The sequence below is a fragment of the Hemibagrus wyckioides genome, linkage group LG19, assembly GCF_019097595.1.
Source record: "Hemibagrus wyckioides isolate EC202008001 linkage group LG19, SWU_Hwy_1.0, whole genome shotgun sequence".
Classification (NCBI taxonomy): domain Eukaryota; kingdom Metazoa; phylum Chordata; class Actinopteri; order Siluriformes; family Bagridae; genus Hemibagrus; species Hemibagrus wyckioides.
The window spans coordinates 3,695,530-3,722,500 of NC_080728.1; the positions used below are offsets into that span (position 1 = coordinate 3,695,530).

At 36.4% G+C, this 26,971-nt stretch overlaps 2 protein-coding genes across 7 annotated transcripts in view; both read right to left on the reverse strand.

The window, feature by feature from the left end:
* The window catches only part of ptprb (protein tyrosine phosphatase receptor type b), a 49,669-nt gene extending 48,151 nt beyond the window's left edge, over positions 1–1,518 (reverse strand). Inside the window, exon 1 of one of the 2 annotated variants that reach the window (XM_058416959.1) lies at positions 952–1,518. In XM_058416959.1, coding sequence (XP_058272942.1) covers positions 952–1,005 — 54 coding nt within the window. In that variant the 5' untranslated portion in view covers positions 1,006–1,518. The remainder of the gene's footprint in view (positions 1–951) is intronic. The other variant, XM_058416958.1, reaches the window with a different exon arrangement.
* A 2,388-nt stretch (positions 1,519–3,906) lies between these two features.
* Positions 3,907–26,971, reverse strand: part of ptprr (protein tyrosine phosphatase receptor type R) — a 58,072-nt gene continuing 35,007 nt past the window's right edge. For 4 of the 5 annotated variants that reach the window (XM_058417029.1, XM_058417028.1, XM_058417030.1 and 1 more), the window contains 9 exons: positions 21,639–22,000; positions 20,013–20,202; positions 19,723–19,807; positions 17,983–18,062; positions 14,389–14,526; positions 14,188–14,298; positions 13,571–13,728; positions 7,417–7,530; positions 3,907–6,469 (listed from right to left, as the gene is read on the reverse strand). In XM_058417029.1, coding sequence (XP_058273012.1) covers positions 6,376–6,469; positions 7,417–7,530; positions 13,571–13,728; positions 14,188–14,298; positions 14,389–14,526; positions 17,983–18,062; positions 19,723–19,807; positions 20,013–20,202; positions 21,639–22,000 — 1,332 coding nt within the window. In that variant the 3' untranslated portion in view covers positions 3,907–6,375. Of the gene's footprint in view, positions 6,470–7,416; positions 7,531–13,570; positions 13,729–14,187; positions 14,299–14,388; positions 14,527–17,982; positions 18,063–19,722; positions 19,808–20,012; positions 20,203–21,638; positions 22,001–26,971 lie in introns of those variants that run through there. The other variant, XM_058417032.1, reaches the window with a different exon arrangement.

Below are 26,971 nucleotides of genomic sequence, written 5' to 3' on the forward strand. Positions count from 1 at the left end.
TTCATTCTCATCATCATCTTCATTCGCATCATCATCATCATCATCATCATCATCATTCTAATCATCATCATAATCATCATCATCATTATGATCATAAATAACATCAACATCATTATCATCATCATCATCATCATCAACTTTCATTAACATCTTCCCCATCATCAACATTGTCATGGTCACCGTCGTTGTCATCATCAACATCAAAATCATCAAAATGATCATCTTCATTCTCATCATCATCATCTTCATTCTCATCATCATCATCATCATCGTCATTATCATCATCTTCATTCTCATCATTATCATCATCGTCACCATTGTCATGGTCATCATCGTTGTCATCATCACATCATCATTATGATCATCATTATCATCATAAACTTTCAATAACATCATCAACATCAACATGAACATCATCATCAACATTGTCATGGTCATCATCGTTGTCGTCATCAACATCAAAATCATCATCATTGCCTTCATCCTTAGCCTATTCATCATGACCATCATCAGTATCACATCATCATCATCCTCATCATTGTTTCAGTGTTTTCTTACTTAAAATACTTAAAACAATTTTCGCTATTTTTTTATAATTACTCAAAATATAATACTTCTTAGTGATTTTCCCCGTTACAGTTTCACAGTTATTGCCTGTAGATTTGTCCTGTATTTCATTTTTAATAAAACATATTTGTGTGTAATAATTCATAGTGATCTGAATTAGCTGAAAAAATCTCTGAATAAACTCAATGTGCAGAAACATTTTTCTCAGATTATTAACTGTTCATATGGTTTGTTGCTGCTTTGCGCGTTTACAGTTCGACTTTTACCATTTATGGTTTTATAATTAAAAAAAATATATAGAAATAATAACTGACAGATTTTGTGAAACTCAACTAACCCAATGCATAACTATCTGAAAACAGTTTTATATTGAGAAAGACTCACCATAACTCCACATGCTACCCAGACGGCTACAGACACGGCTTCGGCTCTCAGCATTTTCTCGATCGTCAGGTTATTAGATGATTTTAGTTAATAAATAGAACTTTAATTTGAAGAGACACTTGAAAATATAATCCAAAGGATTTGAAAATGAGTGGTAATGTAGGCTCCCCATGCGTCAGATAGATCAGTTTAAACACGATTTTTCCAAAAGTTCATCAGCTCCTCTCGGGCCTCTGACTGTGGCTCTCTCGCTCATCAGCCAATGGTGATCAGAAATGCGTGCGAGTAAACCATTCAGTCTCGAGCGGATTTCCTCAATCAGGATCGGTCTTAAGTTCAAATTCACTGGCCAAGTCAAACAATGGCAGTGATGTGAGGCGTTGTCTCTCTGATACCTCAGGTTACTGCTTTCCTACAAATCCTAAGCTTCTCTCAGGCTGGATTATGATTGAGCTGTTTTCTTTAACATAAATGCTGGACTAGGATTTTTTTTTTCTTCTGTTATTAGATATCTGACAAATGTTAAGAGCTGCTTTTGTTGTTTGAAGCCTTTTAGGCAGCCCACCCCTTTTCCTTCCTGTTCTGAATACCCCACAGAGCAGCAGGTCTGTTAAAGCCACACTGATTTTCACACCGTGTTTCCACTCTGCTTTAAACAGCTTCATGTCTGTTTCACTTCACTTCCTTCTATTATACACCGTCAGATGCTTTGTTGATAGAAGTTAAAGTACTCTCACTTTTTTTTACACGCTTTAAATAGATAAATCCTGGGGATTAAAGCAGATATCAAATACCCCTGGAGTTTGGTCATGTGAGTTTTGTAATCTTTAGTGCTATATTCGAATATTTTAACACAGAGAAGGAAATTGTACAGATACAGACAGGAAGTACTCTATTAGAGAACAATATGTTGGGCGTGCATGTCTTACTGTGGTGTACTGTATCTAAGCACTGAGTCCCGACAGTGGAAATGACTCAATAAAATGAGCAATCGAACAGGTTTACGTCCGATTTTCATATTTATCTGAATAAAGTTACGAGAAATCAGTAACTGATCATTGTTTGGAAAGCTGATGGACAGACTTCATTCATTTTCTTTCAGAGTTCTCGGCTCTGTGTTCCTTCAGACAGTTCCTTTAAGGTATCATGGAGGAGATACTCACAACTGAGGTTCCCCAGAGGTCTGTACTGGGTCCACTGATCATTTCACCGGCATGTGATTGAATCTAATGGTTGCTCATATCATGACACTCAGCTCTGTTTGTCCTTCCTGTCTGAAGATCTTTCGATATGGGCTCTCCTCTTTGTCTGCCTGTCTGACAATTCAAACTAGTTGTGCTAGCAAAAGCTAAGTTTCTCATCATCCCTGCCTGCCTGCCAATCAACTGCATCCTACCTGTGCAGCTAGACTCACAAAGCACAAAGACACACAATGCTATGATGAAAACATCAGAACCAAGATAAATCATCTCAGAATTTTTTCCACCCTTACTGTGATACAGCAAAAATTTAATAGAAAAACAAACACAAATATAAAAGGAAGAAGTAAATGGGCCATCTGACTGCGCTCACAATGACCCAGTCATGTTCAATCTCATGTTCAGAAGTAATTATAATACAGCTGATATCACTGATGTGATTCTGATGAACCACACATAAAGATCAGCTGTCTCTGGAGGACTTTCTTGACATCTTCTTACACACCATGGACAGGATTTCACTGTCCAAAATCATCAGTCAGGAGAGTGGGACTAAATAATGTAAAAAACATTAGATGTACCGTTTAGGCCATCATCAACAACAGCAAAAATAAAGGAGGTATAGGAATATAGGAATATTGAGTAAGTACTGATTACTCTTAGCATGACAACATAATCGTTCATATTCTTCACATGGGGAATAGTTTCTAGAAGTAATCCCACCTAAATCACTCCGAACTATGTAGTTACAAGTGTTTTAGAACAAAGTAGCACTTTGACTGGGACTGGAGCTCTAGTCATCATGGGTAGCTCCTAATATCAGTCCATTTTTGCATAAACCCTGTAGATAAATGTCACCTTGCAGCATGATAACAAGCCAAAGCTCAAATCCAAGTCAACTGTGGAACAGCTTGAGAAGAAGAAGATTTAGAAGCATTTAGGAAAGAGTCTTTAAAGATTTAATTCCTTTTGAAAGCCTGTGGAATGACGTGAAGATGGACATGTACAGGAGAGATCCTCTCACAGCTCCATAGATCTGGAGCGTTTCTTTAAGGAAGAGTGGAATATGTTGGTAGACTCTTAGCCAGAAAACACTGAGTGCTGCAAGACAAGCCAAAGGTGATTTAAGTATATAAGTATATAATAAAATATAGAATAATATATAGAATAAAATATTCCTATTTGTGTCTGGTTTATCACATTATATCACAATAAAGGTAGAAAAAGATCCGAGATGATTTATCATCATTTCTTCTTTTTTTCATTTTCTTCACATAAACACTACACCTTTAACAGGATTTTTTATTTATATCTCAATGTAAATGGTTTAGGGCAAATCGGTTTCTTTAATAGATGTGAGTAAATGTACAGTAGCTTGTGGAGCATGTAAATGTGTTCAGGATATGATATAAAATCACGGTGCGTTCAAGTCACATCAGAAAGACCGTATTTACAAGTTGAAGGCACATGAGTCGTAATTACGAGTAGGAAACTCGGATGAATTTTCTTTAAACGCTGAGTTTCCAAGTTGGGGGCGCGTCAGTTAGAAATCAGTGGATGTGGCGTCTGTAGTTGACGATCGATTTGTTGAAGCTGATTTCAGTAAGTGTGTAAATTGCCGTATTTTTAGTCGTTAATAAAGGGAAGTTCCATCCAAAAGACTAAAAGTGACAAACACCTGATATCGTAATTACGACTCACAAATAACTTCCTCAGGAGGACTTGATCTTACCAACAAACAAAACACTGAGATAAATGACTTGGTATGATCAGTTTATTGGCTGTAAAGACCACAGAGTCACAGAGTTAGGTATATTATTACCAGGACAGTCAGAGACGGCAGTAACTGCCAGTTCTATACACAAGAACGCATTTCTCCACTTTACAGGCTCTCTATAAAGAGAAAAGAGGACTCATAGTGTGAACGTACAGTACGTATTACCTCAACATTAGATATTATGGCTTGAATCACGACATAGTCCTGTGTTTTCATTAACAGTATGTTGAATCCTTCACACGTGACACGTCAAATCTGCAGCTCGGGTCTCATCACCGATGATATGTACAGATTATACTAAGCTAGAAATATCTACTGTAGCAGGTCTGCTGGACAGTTACACTGATTTCCCCACAACATTCATGTGGATTAGCAAGAAAGAGGAAATAAAGGTTATTGACAGGTTAATACGAAATAGTGAAAAATAGCTACAAACAGTAAGCCAACGTACAGTGACGAGAAACCGTTTCATTTATTCCACTGACCAGATTTTTCTATGCTACACACATCTACTAGAAATTCACAAATATAATTTTTTTTTTAAAACCTTTGTATCACAAATAATCAGAATTTTAAAAAATGGACGATACAAAAAAACGTAAGAAATGTTCATAGTTACAGTAAAGGACAATCATCTTCCCGCCTCTCGAAGCGAACGCTTTTAGCAGCGAAGTCCTCGTGTAGCTCAGAGACATGCCGCTGATGAAACTCTAACCGCCATATTATACACTTTCACCTGGAGCTCACTGATCGGTTCAGAGGAAACTGCTGGATTAAACGTGATTCATCCAAAACGTAAAGAAATAAAGGAAGCAACAGAACTAGGATTATGTAACTGAAAGCTATTGGACCATACTCCGTATCAGATCAGCTGATCTGTAACACTAAATGTTGCCTAGGTAAAATATTGCACAGGTACAAGCCAAGAGGAAACAGTGAAGAAGTATTTTTTTTTTTTCCCAATACAATAAAATGTTATCAGAAAATGTATATAAAATGCAGGGTGGCTAAGACTTTATGCACATTACTGTGTATCATAGTCACAGAATCACAGGTCAAGAAAACAATATAAGGTCCGACGGCATTCGTGTAAAAAGGGTGTTCAGGGTACTTATGTTCTTTTAGAATTTTTAAAAATACACCCAGGAACATAATGGCGCTGAGCAGCACACAGCTTCCTGATTCAGCACAGGAAGTTTGTGTTAGCGGGTGTTGGCATTTAGCTAAAAGGCATGGATAAAATGGGTTCAGAAAAAGCAAAGCGTGGGGATGGCTTACAATCAGTGGTAAAAGAAAAAAAATTTAAAAAGAAAATGAATATATATATATATATATATATACATATATATATATATATATATATATATATATATATATATATATATATATATATATATATATATATATATATATATATAAATAAATAAATAACAAAATGGAAAGCTTTAAAAAATTGCTCAAAAAATGAAAAGCATTAGACATCTCAGAACCAAATAATTCCATCCTCCATAAATCAATAACATTATGTTGTAGAAGATTTGGCCTTATTTTTTTTAACTTCCTTTAGTCCTTACCACAGATAAATGTCTGGATGATGTTAATAATCCTAATTAAATAGAAACTCAAAAATAAAATAAAAAAAATGACTAACCCAGCAGTTATTCAGGGAAGATTGTACAAAAATAACCATTATATTTTACATCTATATTTCAAACTCTGCTATTTAAACTACATTTGTGTGTATGTCTTCCGCTCCACTGGCTTTATTCAGCCTCGTCTTTTACAAACAGCACTACAGGAGAAGTGAGCAGTGTTCAGGCGGATGATCAAATACTAAACGTTGTTAAAACAAAAAAAATCTGCCATTTACATTCGTGCTGAAATCTTGATATTTATTGGTGTTGTTGTTTTTTAAAATATATGAGTGTAGTTATTATTATTATTATTATTATTATTATTAGAGAAACTGATCCGAACTTATTCACACATGAGTCCAGCTGATGCGTCTAACAGTCTTCAACCACCTTGTGCACGGTCACATAGTTTCGTGTGAAGTCTTGAGGAAAGTGCTAATCGTAACTATACACGTTTTGGATTGAATACTGGGACACGGTTGGCGCTGATGTGGCTCAGTGAAAAAAGTCCAGAGCTGGAGGTGAGAGGGCAGGTATACTGGTCGAGTGCCTTCGGTTGAGGTGGACAGAGCGGACACACTTGTTTAGAGGTAAAAGCAGTCTGAGTCAAGACATCAACATCAACACATCACACGCCATTCTGCTGAGATCTGGTTCGTTCTGTATGGGTTGTGCAAAATATCTCCATCAACAATCCCTTCCATTCTAGATTGTCTCCCGGGATGAGAAAGAAAAATGGACGCTTGGACCCTTGAGAGAATGTTCTTCCTGGTTAACGTGGACCATCTTCTTTGTCTCGGCCCCGGGTTTGCGTTCACGGGTCTGGGTCTGCTGACAGGCGGCCTTCGTAGAGACTCAAGGCGTGATGGACAAATTCATACTGCTCTCCGGTTTGGATCATTCCACCCCTAGGACACAATCAGGAGTTACTCAGTGTTAACTGGAACTGAAATGCAAGTATAAATATGCAATGAAAGCATTTAAATGTAAAACTGAAACCTGTACATGCAATTACTGCACTACTAGTTTTAACTAAAGGACAGCATGGATGAATTCTTAACTCTGATTGGTCAAAAGATGTCCAATACATTTATATAACGTCACGCCTTGGACATTAGTACAGACTGTAACACGAACAATAGATTTATATTAATATGCGCTCATTGGAATATGTGATGGTTTCAATAGTAACAGCATAAGGACTTATACACCAGGAGGTCCACATAATCTAAAACTGCGTCCCAAATGACGCACCACTGGTTACACACTACATTATACCACACCACACACTGTGTACTCTAGCATCTAGTGCATGAATGTTGTATCACCTCAAGTGTTGTATCACACTAGCCATATCACCAGCCGATGGTGATCGATGCCAAATGTTTAAAAATAACTCACATGTTTTTCTCATCCAGTTTCAGCGCCTGCTAGCTCCGCCCCCTTTTCCACTATGCTGTGGGTGAAGTACCATAAAATCCCAGTGTGTAACTTGTCCAAATTCCAGAGTGTGTATTGTATGCAATTCGGGACGCAGTTAAAGACTAATAATAAACTGCTTATGAAAAAAAAAAAAAAAAGTTGTGTGTTTTGTCTAGTTACAACATTAAAATCCTGACAGGAGAAATGTTCCACACACTGGATTCACACACTAGATGCCCTCCGCTGTTGTTTTCTCGCTTGCTTTCTGGAAGTGCTCTGACAGAGCAGCGCTTAGAAAAGCAGCACAGACATCACAGCCACGATGTGTGAAAATGACAGTATATATAGCACTTTTACTCACTATTACTTCATACTTCACTTAATGTGGTTGAGAAGAAATGGGTGTGAGAATCAAGTGTAATGATGTCGGTACCTGTCCACTCTCAGCTGGCACACGATGCCCAGAACATCCACAGCTCCTTCCCGACGCAGCTGATGGCATCCGATAGTGGTGGCTATGAAACAGCCTGTGCGTCCAATCCCAGCACTGCATGTAATCATAAAGAACAGGGTTACAATCTGTGACCGGTGATCAGCTAGTTTCTGTGTTCTCATTCTCACTTCATATACAGATGCAGAGACTTGTGTGGTTTTTGGCTTTGTGTCTTTGTGTGATTAGTCATTAGGAACAGTGGTGATCAGTGATTAGACATTAGGAACAGTGGTGATCAGTGATTAGCCATTAGAAACAGTAGTGATCAGTGATTAGCCATTAGGAACAGTGGTGATCAGTGATTAGCCATTAGGAACAGTGGTGATCAGTGATTAGCCATTAGGAACAGTGGTGATCAGTGATAAGCCATTAGGAACAGTGGTGATCAGTGATAAGCCATTAGGAACAGTGGTGATCAGTGATTAGCCATTAGGAACAGTACTGATCAGTGATTAGTCATTAGGAACAGTACTGATCAGTGATTAGTCATTAGGAACAGTAGTGATCAGTGATTAGCCACTAGGAACAGTGGTGATCAGTGATTAGTCACTAGGAACAGTAGTGGTCAGTGATTAGTCATTAGGAACAGTAGTGATCAGTGATTAGTCATTAGGAACAGTAATGATCAGTGATTAGTCATTAGGAACAGTAGTGATCAGTGATTAGCCACTAGGAACAGTGGTGATCAGTGATTAGTCATTAGGAACAGTGGTGATCAGTGATTAGTCACTAGGAACAGTAGTGGTCAGTGATTAGTCACTAGGAACAGTAGTGATCAGTGATTAGCCATTAGAAACAGTACTGATCAGTGATTAGCCATTAGGAACAGTAATGATCAGTGATTAGTCATTAGGAACAGTAGTGATCAGTGATTAGCCACTAGGAACAGTAGTGATCAATGATTAGCCATTAGGAACAGTGGTGATCAGTGATTAGCCATTAGGAACAGTGGTGATCAGTGATTAGCCATTAGGAACAGTGGTGATCAGTGATTAGTCACTAGGAACAGTAGTGGTCAGTGATTAGTCACTAGGAACAGTAGTGATCAGTGATTAGCCATTAGAAACAGTAGTGATCAGTGATTAGCCATTAGGAACAGTGGTGATCAGTGATTAGCCATTAGGAACAGTGGTGATCAGTGATTAGCCATTAGGAACAGTGGTGATCAGTGATTAGTCACTAGGAACAGTAGTGATCAGTGATTAGTCACTAGGAACAGTGGTGATCAGTGATTAGTCACTAGGAACAGTGGTGATCAGTGATTAGCCATTAGGAACAGTGGTGATCAGTGATTAGTCACTAGGAACAGTAGTGATCAGTGATTAGTCACTAGGAACAGTAGTGATCAGTGATTAGTCACTAGGAACAGTGGTGATCAGTGATTATCCATTAGGAACAGTGGTGATCAGTGATTAGCCATTAGGAACAGTGGTGATCAGTGATTAGTCACTAGGAACAGTAGTGATCAGTGATTAGTCACTAGGAACAGTGGTGATCAGTGATTAGCCATTAGGAACAGTACTGATCAGTGATTAGTCATTAGGAACAGTACTGATCAGTGATTAGTCACTAGGAACAGTGGTGATCAGTGATTAGCCATTAGGAACAGTGGTGATCAGTGATTAGCCATTAGGAACAGTGGTGATCAGTGATTAGTCACTAGGAACAGTAGTGATCAGTGATTAGTCACTAGGAACAGTAGTGATCAGTGATTAGTCACTAGGAACAGTGGTGATCAGTGATTATCCATTAGGAACAGTGGTGATCAGTGATTAGCCATTAGGAACAGTGGTGATCAGTGATTAGTCACTAGGAACAGTGGTGATCAGTGATTAGCCATTAGGAACAGTGGTGATCAGTGATTAGTCACTAGGAACAGTAGTGATCAGTGATTAGTCACTAGGAACAGTGGTGATCAGTGATTAGCCATTAGGAACAGTGGTGATCAGTGATTAGTCATTAGGAACAGTACTGATCAGTGATTAGTCATTAGGAACAGTACTGATCAGTGATTAGTCATTAGGAACAGTACTGATCAGTGATTAGTCATTAGGAACAGTAGTGATCAGTGATTAGCCACTAGGAACAGTGGTGATCAGTGATTAGTCACTAGGAACAGTAGTGGTCAGTGATTAGTCATTAGGAACAGTAGTGATCAGTGATTAGCCACTAGGAACAGTGGTGATCAGTGATTAGTCACTAGGAACAGTAGTGGTCAGTGATTAGTCACTAGGAACAGTAGTGATCAGTGATTAGTCACTAGGAACAGTGGTGATCAGTGATTATCCATTAGGAACAGTGGTGATCAGTGATTAGCCATTAGGAACAGTGGTGATCAGTGATTAGTCACTAGGAACAGTGGTGATCAGTGATTAGCCATTAGGAACAGTGGTGATCAGTGATTAGTCACTAGGAACAGTAGTGATCAGTGATTAGTCACTAGGAACAGTGGTGATCAGTGATTAGCCATTAGGAACAGTGGTGATCAGTGATTAGTCATTAGGAACAGTAGTGATCAGTGATTAGTCATTAGGAACAGTACTGATCAGTGATTAGTCATTAGGAACAGTACTGATCAGTGATTAGTCATTAGGAACAGTAGTGATCAGTGATTAGCCACTAGGAACAGTGGTGATCAGTGATTAGTCACTAGGAACAGTAGTGGTCAGTGATTAGTCATTAGGAACAGTAGTGATCAGTGATTAGTCATTAGGAACAGTAATGATCAGTGATTAGTCATTAGGAACAGTAGTGATCAGTGATTAGCCACTAGGAACAGTGGTGATCAGTGATTAGTCATTAGGAACAGTGGTGATCAGTGATTAGTCACTAGGAACAGTAGTGGTCAGTGATTAGTCACTAGGAACAGTAGTGATCAGTGATTAGCCATTAGAAACAGTACTGATCAGTGATTAGCCATTAGGAACAGTAATGATCAGTGATTAGTCATTAGGAACAGTAGTGATCAGTGATTAGCCACTAGGAACAGTAGTGATCAATGATTAGCCATTAGGAACAGTGGTGATCAGTGATTAGCCATTAGGAACAGTGGTGATCAGTGATTAGCCATTAGGAACAGTGGTGATCAGTGATTAGTCACTAGGAACAGTAGTGGTCAGTGATTAGTCACTAGGAACAGTAGTGATCAGTGATTAGCCATTAGAAACAGTAGTGATCAGTGATTAGCCATTAGGAACAGTGGTGATCAGTGATTAGCCATTAGGAACAGTGGTGATCAGTGATTAGCCATTAGGAACAGTGGTGATCAGTGATTAGTCACTAGGAACAGTAGTGATCAGTGATTAGTCACTAGGAACAGTGGTGATCAGTGATTAGTCACTAGGAACAGTGGTGATCAGTGATTAGCCATTAGGAACAGTGGTGATCAGTGATTAGTCATTAGGAACAGTAGTGATCAGTGATTAGTCACTAGGAACAGTAGTGATCAGTGATTAGTCACTAGGAACAGTGGTGATCAGTGATTATCCATTAGGAACAGTGGTGATCAGTGATTAGCCATTAGGAACAGTGGTGATCAGTGATTAGTCACTAGGAACAGTAGTGATCAGTGATTAGCCATTAGGAACAGTAGTGATCAGTGATTAGTCACTAGGAACAGTAGTGATCAGTGATTAGCCATTAGGAACAGTGGTGATCAGTGATTAGTCACTAGGAACAGTAGTGATCAGTGATTAGTCACTAGGAACAGTAGTGATCAGTGATTAGCCATTCGGAACAGTGGTTTTCAGTGATTGGTAGGTCAGTGGGAGACAGTGCTAGTCAGGATTGGTTATTGGGATAGACTGGGATAGGAAATCAATTATTTGTCAATTCGAACAATGCTGATCAGTCACTGAGAAAGATGGTGATCAGTAATTAATCAATAGGAAAGACTGGGTTCAGTAATTAGTCAATGGGAAAGATGGAGATCAGTAATTGGTCGGTCACTGCGAAACATTGGTAATCAGTTAATAGACAACCATGATGCAACTGATCGTTGGGGTAATTAGTCATTAGAAGAGATAGTGAGAAGTCATTGGAAAAGATGATGATCAGTGATTAGTCATCGGAAAAGACAGTGGTTAGTGATTAGTTATTGGGAAAGATGGTGATTAGTGATTGGTCAGTTCATTACAGTTGGGGGCCACTGCAAGTTTCTCATAGACTGTGTGCTTTGTGAACTGATGTTGCCTCTGAGACACAGTAGGTCTTCCCTCTCAGTCTCAGTTGTCAGTTACACTTGTGTTATCGTCATTGCAAGGTTAACTTGGTCAACATGTCTGTTTGTGTGATTTATCGTTTCAAGCGAAAGAGTATCCTTGAACATTTCCTGAGGTTCTCATCTACAGCTTTAGTAAAGCTCATGCTATTGTCTTCAGAAATGAATAAACAGACAGGACACTCAGGTCACTGACAGACTAGTGTCCAGAGTTGATTACAACATCCTCATTACTGACGAAAGCTCATAAGCTGCATTCTCATGTGATCGGAACGGCTCGACAAAACACCCAACTGTGTTCAGGAACTGAAAAAGGACAAATTTAGAATCGAGTTGCTTTTTGGGGAACAAGCTCGCTACTGGAGGAAAAGAGACAGGACATTCACACCACTGCCTTTACACACTGACACACTGACCACATCTCTAAGGAAACACTTTAACACCTTAAAGGAAGACTCTATTGTGCAAGACAATGATCACACTCACACACTCACACACACACACACACACACACACACACAGGATGTCGACTAAAGAGAGTGTTTGGTTTTGATCCTTTCGCCGTGTGTTTTGATGTTAACTGTCTTTAAGGGGATGTGTCCTTGTTTTGAAGCCCCTGTTGGGAAATTCCACTGCTGCTTGGATGTTTCTCTCGAAGCCAAAGTTTATCTGCTTTAGTTCCAAGTGTGTCACGTGTGCTTTTCTACCATTGTGTCAATTCAAACAATGATAAGACTCAAGGGACTAAGGGCAAAATAGGGTCAATTTAGGTCAGGACAGCACCGCCACTGGGCAAGAAGCATCAAAGAGGAATTTGTAAGAAATCAAATACAACAGGTTCCTCTCTTCCTTTCCATGAAGCTGATAATTCAATTCAATTTTATTTGATCCTTTAAATAATGGACATTGTCGCAAAGCAGCTTAACAGAAAATAAAAATTCAGAATAAAAAATGTTTCAAATTGTAATGTATATTTATCCCGAATGAGCAAGTCAGAGGCGAGTGTGGTGAGGAGAAACTCCCTGAGACGATATGAGGAAAAAACACTGAGAGGAACCAGACTCAAAGAGCTCCTCATCCTCATCTGGGTGATACCAGAGAGTGAGATTATAAATACTGTTCTTCTTTTAACTGAGCGCTACATCGTCAAGTGCAATCGTGTAACCAGGAGCTTCTGAGCAACTTATAAGTATTCGCATCAGCGTAATTTCTGAAATAATTCTGGTTATAATATAAATTCCTTCCTGCTAAAACCACTGTAAACACGGGTCAATCAATATAGTCACAAAGAACAGGCTTCAGCTTCAGACATCATAAGGATTGGCTCTCTATAGAACCTAAAATGGTTCTTTATATAGAAATATATTGATGCGTTCAATGGAAAGATCCCAGTGGGGATCTTTGAATCCATGTTAGATGCTTCTTTTGAGAATAATTTAGGGTTTCTTTATTATTATTATTATTATTATTATTATTATTATTATTATTATTATCATCTATTTTTAAAATCCAGCAAAATGAAACAGCAGGAAATTTTATTTTAACAACCAAACAACACTGTGTTATGAACAAATTGCCTACTACTGATAAGAGTAAGACTTCTCCCTCTTATTAAAGTGTTTCTTTCATTTCAGCTTGAAGTATTTGACCAATTCAATCATTTCAAAACATCTCACAACGTTATCTACATAAAACTCCAATAAATAACGGCACAAGCTTCAGTAACTCTGAATTTCATCGCGTCTACCTAGAACCATTTCTTTCCAGTACAAAAGGTTCTAGACCCTCTTTATTTTAAAAGTATATTAGTTACGTTTTTAAGCCAAATTCCTGTTACACTATATCTGTTGTACTGTATTATTTAACATCACGTACCTGCAGTGAACGATGACAGGACCATGAGACTCAGAAGCCTCTCTGCTTTCCTCTACATCAGTCATGAGCTGCAGCAGAGGCCCTGCGCTGTCAGGGGTTTTATGATCCGGCCATGATGTGTACCAGTAATGCTGGACTTTACGACTTTGGCCACCTTGCTGTAATAATGACACACACACACGTACACACACATGAGACTTTCACGAAATAGTGTATTGTTTCATTTAAGGCTACATAGGTACATAGTGGCTTTTTAACACAGTCGTAAGAAGCAGATCAGTACTTTGTTGGAGAATTGGCAGTGTGTATAAATGTGTTATAAAGGCACAGGAAATATCCCTCAATTAGTTTCTCTATTATTTCTAGCTAAAAGTATAATAAAAGTAGTCTCTTAGCATTTAGTCTTATTATATACTGTAAGATTTAATACCATTAAATACTTATTAAATACAGGATTAGAAACTAACCCAGATTAGGTACTTCTGTGTTTCATTACTGAAACAAAGGACTGGTTTTGCCCAGAAAAAAGTGTTGTGAATGTAATAATGATAAAGTGCTTATTTATTTATTTATTTATTTCAACAATATAGACTTTAATAAGAACCGGAGTTTCGTACTTTGAGTGTGAGCGTGCGGACAGTGTAATGCTCACATTCCCGGACACCGGTGATGAGGACCTCCACCTTGCCGTAAATCCCTCGCTTTTCAGGCCAGTACAAAACACATTTCTGCAGCAACAACGACAGCATGTTAAGCACAGACAATTCCTCAGTAATGCTGTACTAAAAGAAAGAGACTGAAACGTGCGGCGCCTTCACCTCGTTCTTCTCTTTCAGCTTGGTGATCATGACGATGACGGGAGAATCCTCCTGCCAGGCCATCTGCCAGAAGTCGTTTACGGTGTTGATCATAGGACCTTGTGTGGCAATGTAGGATTTCTCATGCCTGAGGTAACCCTTTGGGTGTGAGGAACACGCAAACATTACTAATTAGGATAGATTTACGTCTTGGTGACATTAGGCTTTTCTTTTTTGTTTAATCTTTATGGAAGGAGTTTCGAGTGTCTGCACTTTGTAAAGTTCCCAGTCACTGGGAAAGACTTCAGGATAAATTATATTCACTGAATTCTTGGTAAAAAGAAAAGGTACTGTTTTTCAGATTGAGAGAGAGAGAGAGAGAGAGAGAGAGAGAGAGAGACACAAAGACAGAGAGACATAGACAGAGAGAGAGACAAAGACAGAGAGAGATGGAGAGAGAGAGAGAGAGATCTATATAAGCTATGTAATAATCACATCTATATTGTATATAAGAACGGAAGTAGTTTTTCCCTTTCACACCACTGACTTTCTTTTTTATTTTTCTGCCAAAAAACCCCAAAAATGTGCCCAAGTTTAGCAGTTAATGTGAATGTAAATATGAATAATAATGAGAATGTGAATGTAAATATGAATAATAATGAGAATGTGAATGTAAATATGAATAATAATGAGAATGTGAATGTAAATATGAATAATAATGTGAATGTGAATGTAAATATGAATAATAATGAGAATGTGAATGTAAATATGAATAATAATGTGAATGTGAATGTAAATATGAATAATAATGTGAATGTGAATGTAAATATGAATAATAATGAGAATGTGAATGTAAATATGAATAATAATGAGAATGTAATGTAAATATGAATAATAATGAGAATGTGAATGTAAATATGAATAATAATGAGAATGTAATGTAAATATGAATAATAATGAGAATGTGAATGTAATTGTTTGATGTGAATGTAAATATGAATAATAATGAGAATGTGAATGTAATTGTTTGATGTGAATGTAAATATGAATAATAATGAGAATGTGAATGTAAATATGAATAAATGTGAATGTGAATGTAAATATGAATAATAATGAGAATGTGAATGTAAATATGAATAATAATGAGAATGTGAATGTAAATATGAATAAATGTGAATGTGAATGTAAATATGAATAATAATGTGAATGTGAATGTAAATATGAATAATAATGAGAATGTGAATGTAAATATGAATAATAATGTGAATGTGAATGTAAATATGAATAATAATGTGAATGTAATTGTTTGATGTGAATGTAAATATGAATAATAATTAGAATGTGAATGTAAATATGAATAATAATGAGAATGTGAATGTAAATATGAATAATAATGTGAATGTAAATATGAATAATAATGAGAATGTAATTGTTTGATGTGAATGTAAATATGAATAATAATGTGAATGTGAATGTAAATATGAATAATAATGAGAATGTGAATGTAATTGTTTGATGTGAATGTAAATATGAATAATAATGTGAATGTAATTGTTTGATGTGAATGTAAATATGAATAATAATGAGAATGTGAATGTAAATATGAATAATAATGAGAATGTGAATGTAAATATGAATAATAATGTGAATGTAAATATGAATAATAATGAGAATGTAATTGTTTGATGTGAATGTAAATATGAATAATAATTAGAATGTGAATGTAAATATGAATAATAATGAGAATGTGAATGTAAATATGAATAATAATGTGAATGTAAATATGAATAATAATGTGAATGTGAATGTAAATATGAATAATAATGAGAATGTGAATGTAAATATGAATAATAATGAGAATGTGAATGTAATTGTTTGATGTGAATGTAAATATGAATAATAATGAGAATGTGAATGTAAATATGAATAATAATGTGAATGTGAATGTAAATATGAATAATAATGTGAATGTGAATGTAAATATGAATAATAATGAGAATGTGAATGTAAATATGAATAATAATGAGAATGTAATGTAAATATGAATAATAATGAGAATGTGAATGTAAATATGAATAATAATGAGAATGTAATGTAAATATGAATAATAATGAGAATGTGAATGTAATTGTTTGATGTGAATGTAAATATGAATAATAATGAGAATGTGAATGTAATTGTTTGATGTGAATGTAAATATGAATAATAATGAGAATGTGAATGTAAATATGAATAATAATGAGAATGTGAATGTAAATATGAATAAATGTGAATGTGAATGTAAATATGAATAATAATGTGAATGTGAATGTAAATATGAATAATAATGAGAATGTGAATGTAAATATGAATAATAATGTTGATGTGAATGTAATTGTTTGATGTGAATGTGAATGTAAATATGAATAATAATGTGAATGTGAATGTAAATATGAATAATAATGTGAATGTAATTGTTTGATGTGAATGTAAATATGAATAATAATTAGAATGTGAATGTAAATATGAATAATAATGAGAATGTGAATGTAATTGTTTGATGTGAATGTAAATATGAATAATAATGTGAATGTAATTGTTTGATGTGAATGTAAATATGAATAATAATTAGAATGTGAATGTAAATATGAATAATAATGAGAATGTGAATGTAAATATGAATAATAATGTGAATGTAAATATGAATAATAATGAGAATGTAATTGTTTGATGTGAATGTAAATATGAATAATAATGTGAATGTGAATGTAAATATGAATAATAATGAGAATGTGAATGTAATTGTTTGATGTGAATGTAAATATGAATAATAATGTGAATGTAATTGTTTGATGTGAATGTAAATATGAATAATAATTAGAATGTGAATGTAAATATGAATAATAATGAGAATGTGAATGTAAATATGAATAATAATGTGAATGTAAATATGAATAATAATGAGAATGTAATTGTTTGATGTGAATGTAAATATGAATAATAATGTGAATGTGAATGTAAATATGAATAATAATGAGAATGTGAATGTAATTGTTTGATGTGAATGTAAATATGAATAATAATTAGAATGTGAATGTAAATATGAATAATAATGAGAATGTGAATGTAAATATGAATAATAATGAGAATGTGAATGTAATTGTTTGATGTGAATGTAAATATGAATAATAATGAGAATGTGAATGTAAATATGAATAATAATGAGAATGTGAATGTAATTGTTTGATGTGAATGTAAATATGAATAATAATTAGAATGTGAATGTAAATATGAATAATAATGAGAATGTGAATGTAAATATGAATAATAATGTGAATGTAAATATGAATAATAATGAGAATGTAATTGTTTGATGTGAATAATAATGTGAATGTGAATGTAAATATGAATAATAATGAGAATGTGAATGTAAATATGAATAATAATGTTGATGTGAATGTAATTGTTTGATGTGAATGTGAATGTAAATATGAATAATAATGTGAATGTGAATGTAAATATGAATAATAATGTGAATGTGAATGTAAATATGAATAATAATGAGAATGTGAATGTAAATATGAATAATAATGTGAATGTGAATGTAATTGTTTGATGTGAATGTGAATGGCTTACTCGTATGTAGTTGGCGTTTATGTAACTGCTGAGAGAATCACAGCTATTCTTGTTTTTCAGGAGGACTCTGGAGTGTGGATCTGCAAACAGAGATATTGGTTAAACATTATAAAGTTTTATAACTGTAGTTGAAAATGAAAAAAAAATGCTTAAAGCAATAGTTGAGATGCGTTAAAAAAAATGTGTTGTTTTTTTTCACACGATGCAAGTGCAGATCATTTTATTACAGTAGTCTTCTATTCTGAGTCTAGTTTTATTTTATTTTATTGACAGAGACAGTTGAAAAATCACTTCACTGCATGTGGTACTGTATATGATTGTGTAGCGTTAGACCCCTGCAGCCTGCGCTCCTCCTGACGTTTAAAGCCTCTTAAGGTTTTTCCTACTGTGAAAAGTTTTCAGTTCAGCCACTTAATCAAGCATTCCTGAGGCCGGAAGGAATACTGCCTTGTATATATTGATAAGGGAACTCCTCCCATGCATGCTCGCTGAAGAATTTGTTCCCAAAACAGGAAGCTATTAGCAGCCAAGAGACCCGACGGGTTACATAAGGCAAGAAATATCATTTAATGCAGGAGAGCCTGAGAACAAGCTGTTCCTTAGTCTGATTGCTTTCTTCCAGAACGAGATGAGGAAGAGCCTTTTAACCTCAAGACCTACACCTTCTCACCCAACAGGGAGGAGTCAGAGCTTCCACTATAAATCTGGCGATGAGATGGGAAGAGTCACAAAACCAAGCTACACTTGTAAGATCAAGTGTAACAGAGAGCAAACTTTAACCTGGATTTCAGATCTGGACAGGAACCAGGGGTAGTGCATCCCGAGCATTTCCTTCTAAATCTATTAAAATCCAACTCCACACACATCCACACACACACCTCTCATAATCTGAGCAAGAGGAAGAATCTTATTCCTCTGAACTGTTGTATTTAATAGATTTAATCGTTTAAAGCACAGGCTACAGTAAGATAAAGTGTGAATAAGAATACACAAGGAAGTGTCTGGTGCACGAAGTCATGTCCTCAGTGCAGTGTACAGCCTCGTTTCCAGAAAAATAGATAGAGCGGCAGACAGAGAGAAGGAGAGAGAGGATGGAGACGAGTGAAAGAGTCACAAAGGATGAAGAGAGAGAAAGAAAGAGGAAAGGAAGATGAATTGAAGCATGGTGAAATGTGCTTGCTCTCTCTCTCTCTCTCTCTCTCTCTCCAGTGAGACATTTTCTATAGAGATTTTCATTTTTGGGTTTAAGTGTGGTTTTATCAGTATTATTATTTCGAGGTCTAATTATATTTTGTGTTTGTAGCAGTTTGACTTAAAATTGCAATATTGTTCTTATATGTAATAAAGGTCCTTTCAAATTAATCTCTCTTTCCCTCTCTCTCTCTCTCTCTCTCTCTCTCTGTGTGTGTGTGTGTGTGTGAGAGTGTAAAATAGGACTAACATGTGTTGAGCCGCTGTTATTAAAACCTCTATAGACGAGTTGCCACTGGCCTTAAACACTAAACACTTGTTTTGATGGAGGTTCATGCTATGAACACTTAACATGCGCTGCCTTTAAGATAACTGAGATTTGTTTCTCTCTCTCTCTCTCTCTCTCTCTCTCTCTCAGTCAGTGTGGGTGGACATACTGACATTCAGCAGCACTTTTTCTAGTCTAATGAGTAGATACCATGTGGATGGTGATGATGATGATGATGATGTAAGATACTATATAAAGTGGGATTTTTGCACACTACTAACTTGGCAAAATGGTCTTGTATCTGTTTTTGGTTCCGAGGCTGGGAATGTCCAGATCCTTTGGATCTACGAAGTTCATTGGAATTTCCTGATAAGAAAAGAAATATACAAAAGATCAAAACATTGTCAAACCATGAGAAAGTTATTATAGGTTTATAAACTGTGTATAATAATCTGGACTACAAACTGGAATGAAACTGTAATAATCCTCTCTATGCCTGAACACGTGTATATAAATGTTTTGCTTGTGAGTACAGAGATGTGTGGGATAATGTGGGATGAGCGTGACTCACAGCGAACTCAGCCTGCAGAGCCTGTGTGTTTAGCGTGGCGTCTCGGAGCTGCTGGCGTGTGAGGACTCGGCCGGCGGACTGCAGGTACTCCTGAGCCACACGCTCACGAGGAGTGTTCACTCCACAATTCAGAGGCTCCACAGAGCCCAGTGCACTCATGTCCAGCACCAAGGACACGTTAGAGCCTCGCCTGTGAAGAAAGGAATAACAACACACACACACACACACACTTGTGTTCTTACAGAGACAGAAACTGTTCTTCTTGCTTGCACAAAGCAACACATTTCAATATAAATGAAAAGTTTTCATTTTTAATTCAACTTTTATGTCACATCACAGGTTTTGCCATTAGCTTTACTCTACTTAATGTGTGCTCTTAATTCCTGAATAAACTCTAAACAGAAATAAAGTATGCTACTGTAGCACCACTAAAAAAAAATGCTTACTATAAATGTTTTGTTGGTGTTTTTGTTTTTAAATAAAGTATCTACGCTTACTTTGACTACCTGTGAAGGCTAGCATATAACCACTGAGTTCTTAAAGTCTAGAAGAAAAAAAGACCTTGTCAACAATCTAGCTAGCAATTAGCACAATAGCCATTGTGTTTTAGCAACTGTGCTATTTTGTCTACTTTTAATGTAGGGGAAAAATCTTTGACAGTATTGACAGTATATTGCAGTGTTGCTTTAGAAAAGATTCATCTGGTGTTTAAGTGTCAGACAGCAGGGAAGGACACAAGTGCCCAAACACAGGCGCTAGCAAGATAGAAAGCTAGCAAAGAAAAATCCGAATCATGAGGTAAAGTCAGAGTCAAAACACAGGTAAAGGTCAGGAGACCGTTCGGTTTAGCATCTAAAGGTTTCAGATTAGCATACAGTTTCGAAAAATGGCTAGGAAGATTTCAGGCTGAACTGTGTAGCCAGTTAGCATGTAGTACTGATGCTAACCAAAATGTAACATGACTGCTGTTACAAACTAGCCATTTTTAACACACGCTGTTTATGTGGTAATGTTACCAGCTAGAATGTTGGAGATAAAATAACTTTTTATAATTTGTTAAAGTTTTTAGAATGACTTTTTCTTTTATAAACTTCAAGAACTCAGTCATACTCGGTGACTAGCTTCTCATTTGGCATTATTTAGCCAAAATGGTAAAGAAGCAAGCTTTCAGATACATTTATCTATACAAGTTTACGGTTGTCTTTTAATTTACACTAAATTAATACTAAATACTACAATACACACACTCATGTACTGAACATTTAAGGCATCCAGCATGTTCATCAGTATGGCATTATTAAAGATTTGTAGTTTTATATGTTCCTCTTACATTATTTTTTATTGGATTCAGTCATTAAATCATTTCAAATGTTTCTAAATCTAAAATAAAATCGAAATCTTCAGAATTCAGTCTTCTGACATTATGACAAAAATCGAATAAATATCCAAATCCTTAAACACCCTCATGTGAATCAATAAACAAAAACAAAATTAAAAAAAATTCAATCTTTCAATGTTTTAATTGAACAATCTAGGAAGAAGATTTTTTTTGATGTTTTGATAAAAAGTCCAGGCCTGGATGTGATGATAATGTTCATTATCATTGAAAGGCGTCTGGTTTCTCACCTCTCTTGCAGACCGGCAGCAGGCTTCATCTTGAAGGGTGAAGGACAGGAGGACAGATGAGGTTTAAACTCGGCCACAGGTGGGCATGGAGGGCAGGGGGGGCACTGAGACTCAGAGCTGGAGGCACTGTTGTGTGTGGGTGAGTTGTGGTTGATCTGGGTGCTGTTGGTGTTGGTGTTATTGGTAGAGGAAGTTGTTGTGCTAGTCACAGAGGTGCAGGCTGGTTTGGGGGCGGGGCTGGCCTGCACCATGCTGCTGGTGAGGGTCAGGGGCGGCTGGGTGGCATGCACAGACACGGGCGCACCAAGCCCCTTCAGCTGCCCGTTTGAGTACTCGACCTTCTCCTTGAGTCGGTAAAGCACCTGAGACACAAAACAGACACACACACAAACACAATTAGAACGAATCTGATTGCTCAGGCCATTATATTTGTAGCTTAGCATATTCATATATTACTGTTGCTATAGTAACAGCTCATACACAGGGACTCGTCCTGCAGACGCTCCACCACTAGTAATAAATGATTTGAGACCAATGTGTTGGTGTTTTATGGAAGGAGTCTCCAGTGTCAGCACCATGCCAGTTTACAAAATCGGCTTTCTCAACAGGTTGTGTTTTCTCAGAGATACAGAGATGGAGAGAGAGAAGGAAAGGAAGAGGAAATGACTGTTTATTACTGATATATAACATAATTGAGAACAGGAACTTACTTGTCTCTCTGAGGCTGCGCAGCAGGAAATCTAACTATAAACCATAAAATGTGTCGTGTCATTCATTACTAAATTAAACATTGTGTTCGGTGATAAATGGCTGTGGCAGAAGTGGATTCACACACGCCAGACTGAGCGCCGTATCACACCACCCCAGGGTGGAGATTTATCATCGAATAAAGTCTGGAGTGTGTTATTGTTTAAACGGTCAGCTGCTATCTGTCTGTCTGTCTGTCTGTCTATCTATCTATCTACAAACAAAAATAAATTGGATTACGTTCTCACAGAACTATAACTTTCATGTTCCTTGATTTCTTTAAGAAACAGAGTAGCAGAGATCATTTCTGAGTTCTCGGAAATCAGTAAACGATTACGGTGGATGTACAAGTAAACACCTCTCTCCATGCTGACAAGGAATTTCAAATAACAACCATATAATATGCTCCTCCATGTTTTCTTTCTTTTGTCTATTTGCCTCTGTGTGTCTCGCGAGGCTTTAAACAGCCAGGAAGGATTTACATGGTGACATTTTTTTCTCTCACTGATGTGACAGACACGGCATTATTTAAAGCATTCACACTCTGTATTTATCCAGTCATGGTGCAAATGAATGCAGAGTGTGAAACGTCAGAGTATGAAGAGATGACGAGATGAATTGTTAATCCCACGTAAAGTATGAGCAGTGGAAAACCTCAAGCTACATAAACCCAGGATTCTGTTTACCTGACATTTACAGTCACCCAGGAGACTAGATCACGTGTGAAAAGGTGTTCCTGTGTGTATGTGTTCATAATGTCTTGTTATTGGAAAGTTATCAGAAACTACAGGCTCTGGTTTGGGAGTTTTAAAATCCTAAAATATTTTCTTTGCAATTCATTTTTATCTTAATTTTTTACCATATCTCAGAAAGCATCCTGTAAGCATTAATGGTTAATCATTCATGCAACATAACATTTATTTAAAGCTTACGTACACCGAACAGCCATAACATTAAAACCACCTGTCTGCTATTGTGTATAATTTTCCCCTAAAACAGATCCAGCTCCAATTGTGCTAAGGTAGTGCTTCTCTGGGATCGGACCAGATGGTCAAACCATCACTCCCCACACGCATTAATGAGTCTTAATTGCCCATGACCCTGTCAGAGGTTGTCCTTCCTTGGGCCATTTTTGGTATGTACTGACCACTGCACACAGGGAACACCCCAAAACACCTGCTGTTATGGAGATGCTCAGTCTCACAGATCCTTACGCTTGCCTATTTTTTCCTCATAGATACCATTAAACATTATTTACTACACCAGTCAGTGGTTTTAATATATTATGGGTAATTGGTTTAAAATGTGCACAAGCTGCTTTTTCCAGTTAATTAAAGTGAAATGTTGTAAAAATAACTTTATATTCATCAGTGCACTTTAAAAAATATCATATTAAATTCCCATATAGAGCTGAACAGGAACCAAAATGGATCCCATTAATAAATGCTACAGGAAAATTAATATGTCTCGTCCTAGAAGACAGATCCTATAGGGATCGAATAGAAACGGCTTCAGAATAGTCCTTCGATTGATCGTAATAGAGAAATTTGTACTGAAGTCCTGAACTGTGCATTAACAGTTCATCTAATCAGACTGATCCTGATGGAAGGACAGGAGAGTGTGTTAAAAAGCTGAATAATACCCAGGTTTAGTCACAGAGAGTTAAAGTTTTGTTTGTATTGAAAGGTTGAAACGTAAGTCTCATTGATGCGTGTGGGGAGTGATGGTTTGACCATCTGCTCAGATCCCACAGAAGAGCTAACTTAGCACAATTGGAGCTGGAGCTGTTTTAGGGAAAAATTATACGTTTCAAATTGATAAAACTGTCGCCATCTTGTGGTCATGAATGTTATATACAGACACTTTAATTATTATTATTATTATTATTATTATTATTATTATTATTATTATTAATAATAATAATAATAATAATAATAATTATTATTATTATAATGCAATATTTTTTTAAAGAAAGATCTTAAGTCTACTACACTGATGTTTTTATATTTCAGTTTTCATATTTATTTTTAAATCATAGTCATAGATTTTTTCTCCGTTAGTCCCAGCATCATACAACTAGCACATACGGACATAGCCTTATTCATTGATGTACATATTTATTTATCTGTGCTTGTTCACGTGCACAATTTCTACTATTTGCACTTCTGCTAGATGCTAAACGCCATGTCGTTGCTATGTACCTGTATTTTGCTATGTACTTGTACAGCACGTCATATGCCCTACTGATCACTCTCAACTGTTTCATCTATTTATTTATTCATATTTAAGCTTTCTGTGTGTTCCTTAGTCAAGTGCTTTCTGTTGTGTAACTTTGTGTGTGTGTTTCAGTCTCATTCTCAGCTAGCATGTTGTTGTCTTGTGTTATCGTCTGTTTAGGGTTCAGAATCTTGTGCTCACAGGTTTAATTGTTATTTTCATTTGCTCTTCTATCTGCCGTCGCCTCCTGTCCCTAACAGGACTTAATTAGATTTAATGAATTCTACTTTAGAATTATTTAGTGAATATTTAATTTATTTTTGGCTAGTTAGCTTGGTGGTGGATAGCAGGGCATTGTACATTGTACTTAATGCTGAAGTAAAATGTAAAAAACGGTAAAAAAAATAATATATATATATATATAAACTACCGCTCAAACATTTGGGATCACTTATTACAAATTCCAAGGAAACACACACGAAATTAGTCTGAATAGAAAATATAGCAAAAGAACAGGACATGCTGACATGTCAGAGCTAGAAATAATGATTTTGATGGAAATGATGAATGTTTTCTTCAAACTTTGCCTTCATCAAAAAAAAAAAAAACCCACCTTTTGCAGCAATTACAGCCCGGGCATTCTAGTGGTTAATTTTTCAAGATAATCTGATGAGATTTCTCCCCCTGCTTCCTGGAGCATCTCACACAAGATGGATTGGCTTGATGGAGTCTTATTTATTTATTTATTAGTTTAGAATGAAAAATGAATCATATAAAAAAGAAAAATGATGACACCGACATGGAGAAAGGTAAAAACCTCATCGTCACGGTAACGAACCTAGGGCTCTACCTATCATTACCAACACGTGTTTCATGTCCCCCCCATTAACGCTGTGTGTTTTTGCTTCGTACCGCAGTTCATGTTTCTTCTCATTGTTATTACATCTTTCCGAGCGCTACAGTTAATAAATAATCTGCTCTTGCTTCCACATGCGCTTCTGTTCTGACTTTTATCTCCATCACTATCAGCTAAGCAGAACTTGTTAGACTTGTGAAGATGAGTTATGAGTTAGTGCCTGTGATGTTATCTGTCAGCTTTCAGTTCGGCTTCAGTTGCAGGTTTAGTATTTATTCTGTGTTTTGTTTTTTTTTCTGTCAGTGTGATCAGGATCTGTTTAATGCGGAGATTTTGATATCAGCCTTGTTGTTGTTGTTGTTTTTGTTGTCTGTCTGAAACCTGAATGCATCCGGTGTCATATTCTCCTGTGTACAAAGTCATTTATCTTTCGTAAACATTAATCACTCAAGCTGATCTACTATTTTGGGTCACCTCATTAATTTATGTACTATCACTTTTAAAGGCCGTCGAAAGTTTCAGGCTTTCAGTTTCGCACTTCCCTTCCACGCTGGCTGAAGCAAATGATCTTAAAACACTTCTAGCTTTGCCATTGAGTCACACTGATGATGAGGCAACAACCTGTTGCAAGCATCTAAGAGAAGTGTGAGTGTGTTACACAACCAGAGCCACTGAGCACAGCTACACTATTTCACTTTATTACACTCTTTTGAAACAGCTATAAGTTTATTATTAACAACTGGATTCGACTGTTTAAAATTTTCATTTCAAGCTTAAAAAAGAAATATCTAACCTTCGAAAGCAACAAATAAGTCGAAATTTGTTGAATAGTAACTCCATAATGAGAAATATTTCAGATATATATATCGTTCCATACATCATTCCACATATATATAATTCGTAAATCTTCACTATGCAGTGTGTTTTTATCTGATCTTATTCGTTTATTTTTATCTTATTTTTTTTAGCTTTTTATCTTCATGCAGGATGTGAGACAAACCGTGTTAAAGAACATCACGATCTTCAATTAGAGATCTGACTTCTCACACAGTTTTACAGCTGGAGTGCGTTTCTGTATTTTTAGACATCTGTGTGTGTGTGTGTGTGTGTGTGTGTGTGTTTTGTATTAATAACATTTCGTTTCTACAAAAAGGACACGGAACAGTCCTTACCTCGGTGAACAGCACTGACCGGAAGTAATCCCTACTGTCAGAGGAGGGAATAAAAGAACTCCTTGTGTTAATCTTCCAGCTTACTTCTGATTGGTTTACCGATCGCGGCCAACCAGGTGAGCAGATGAGCAGCTTGAGCCTTATGTGATCTTACATGTTCATTAAGACGGTCTGACGGAGTGGGAGAAGGAGAGCAAAAGTCGCCTGGTCACGGCGCGAGAGAGCGCAGGAGATGTCACGTCGATGGCGATTGGAATCCAACGAGAGCCAAGCTTCAGTCACACATCACCACAGAGGCTGAAGGGACACAACCGCTAACTTCCTCCCCTTTCTCTCCCTCC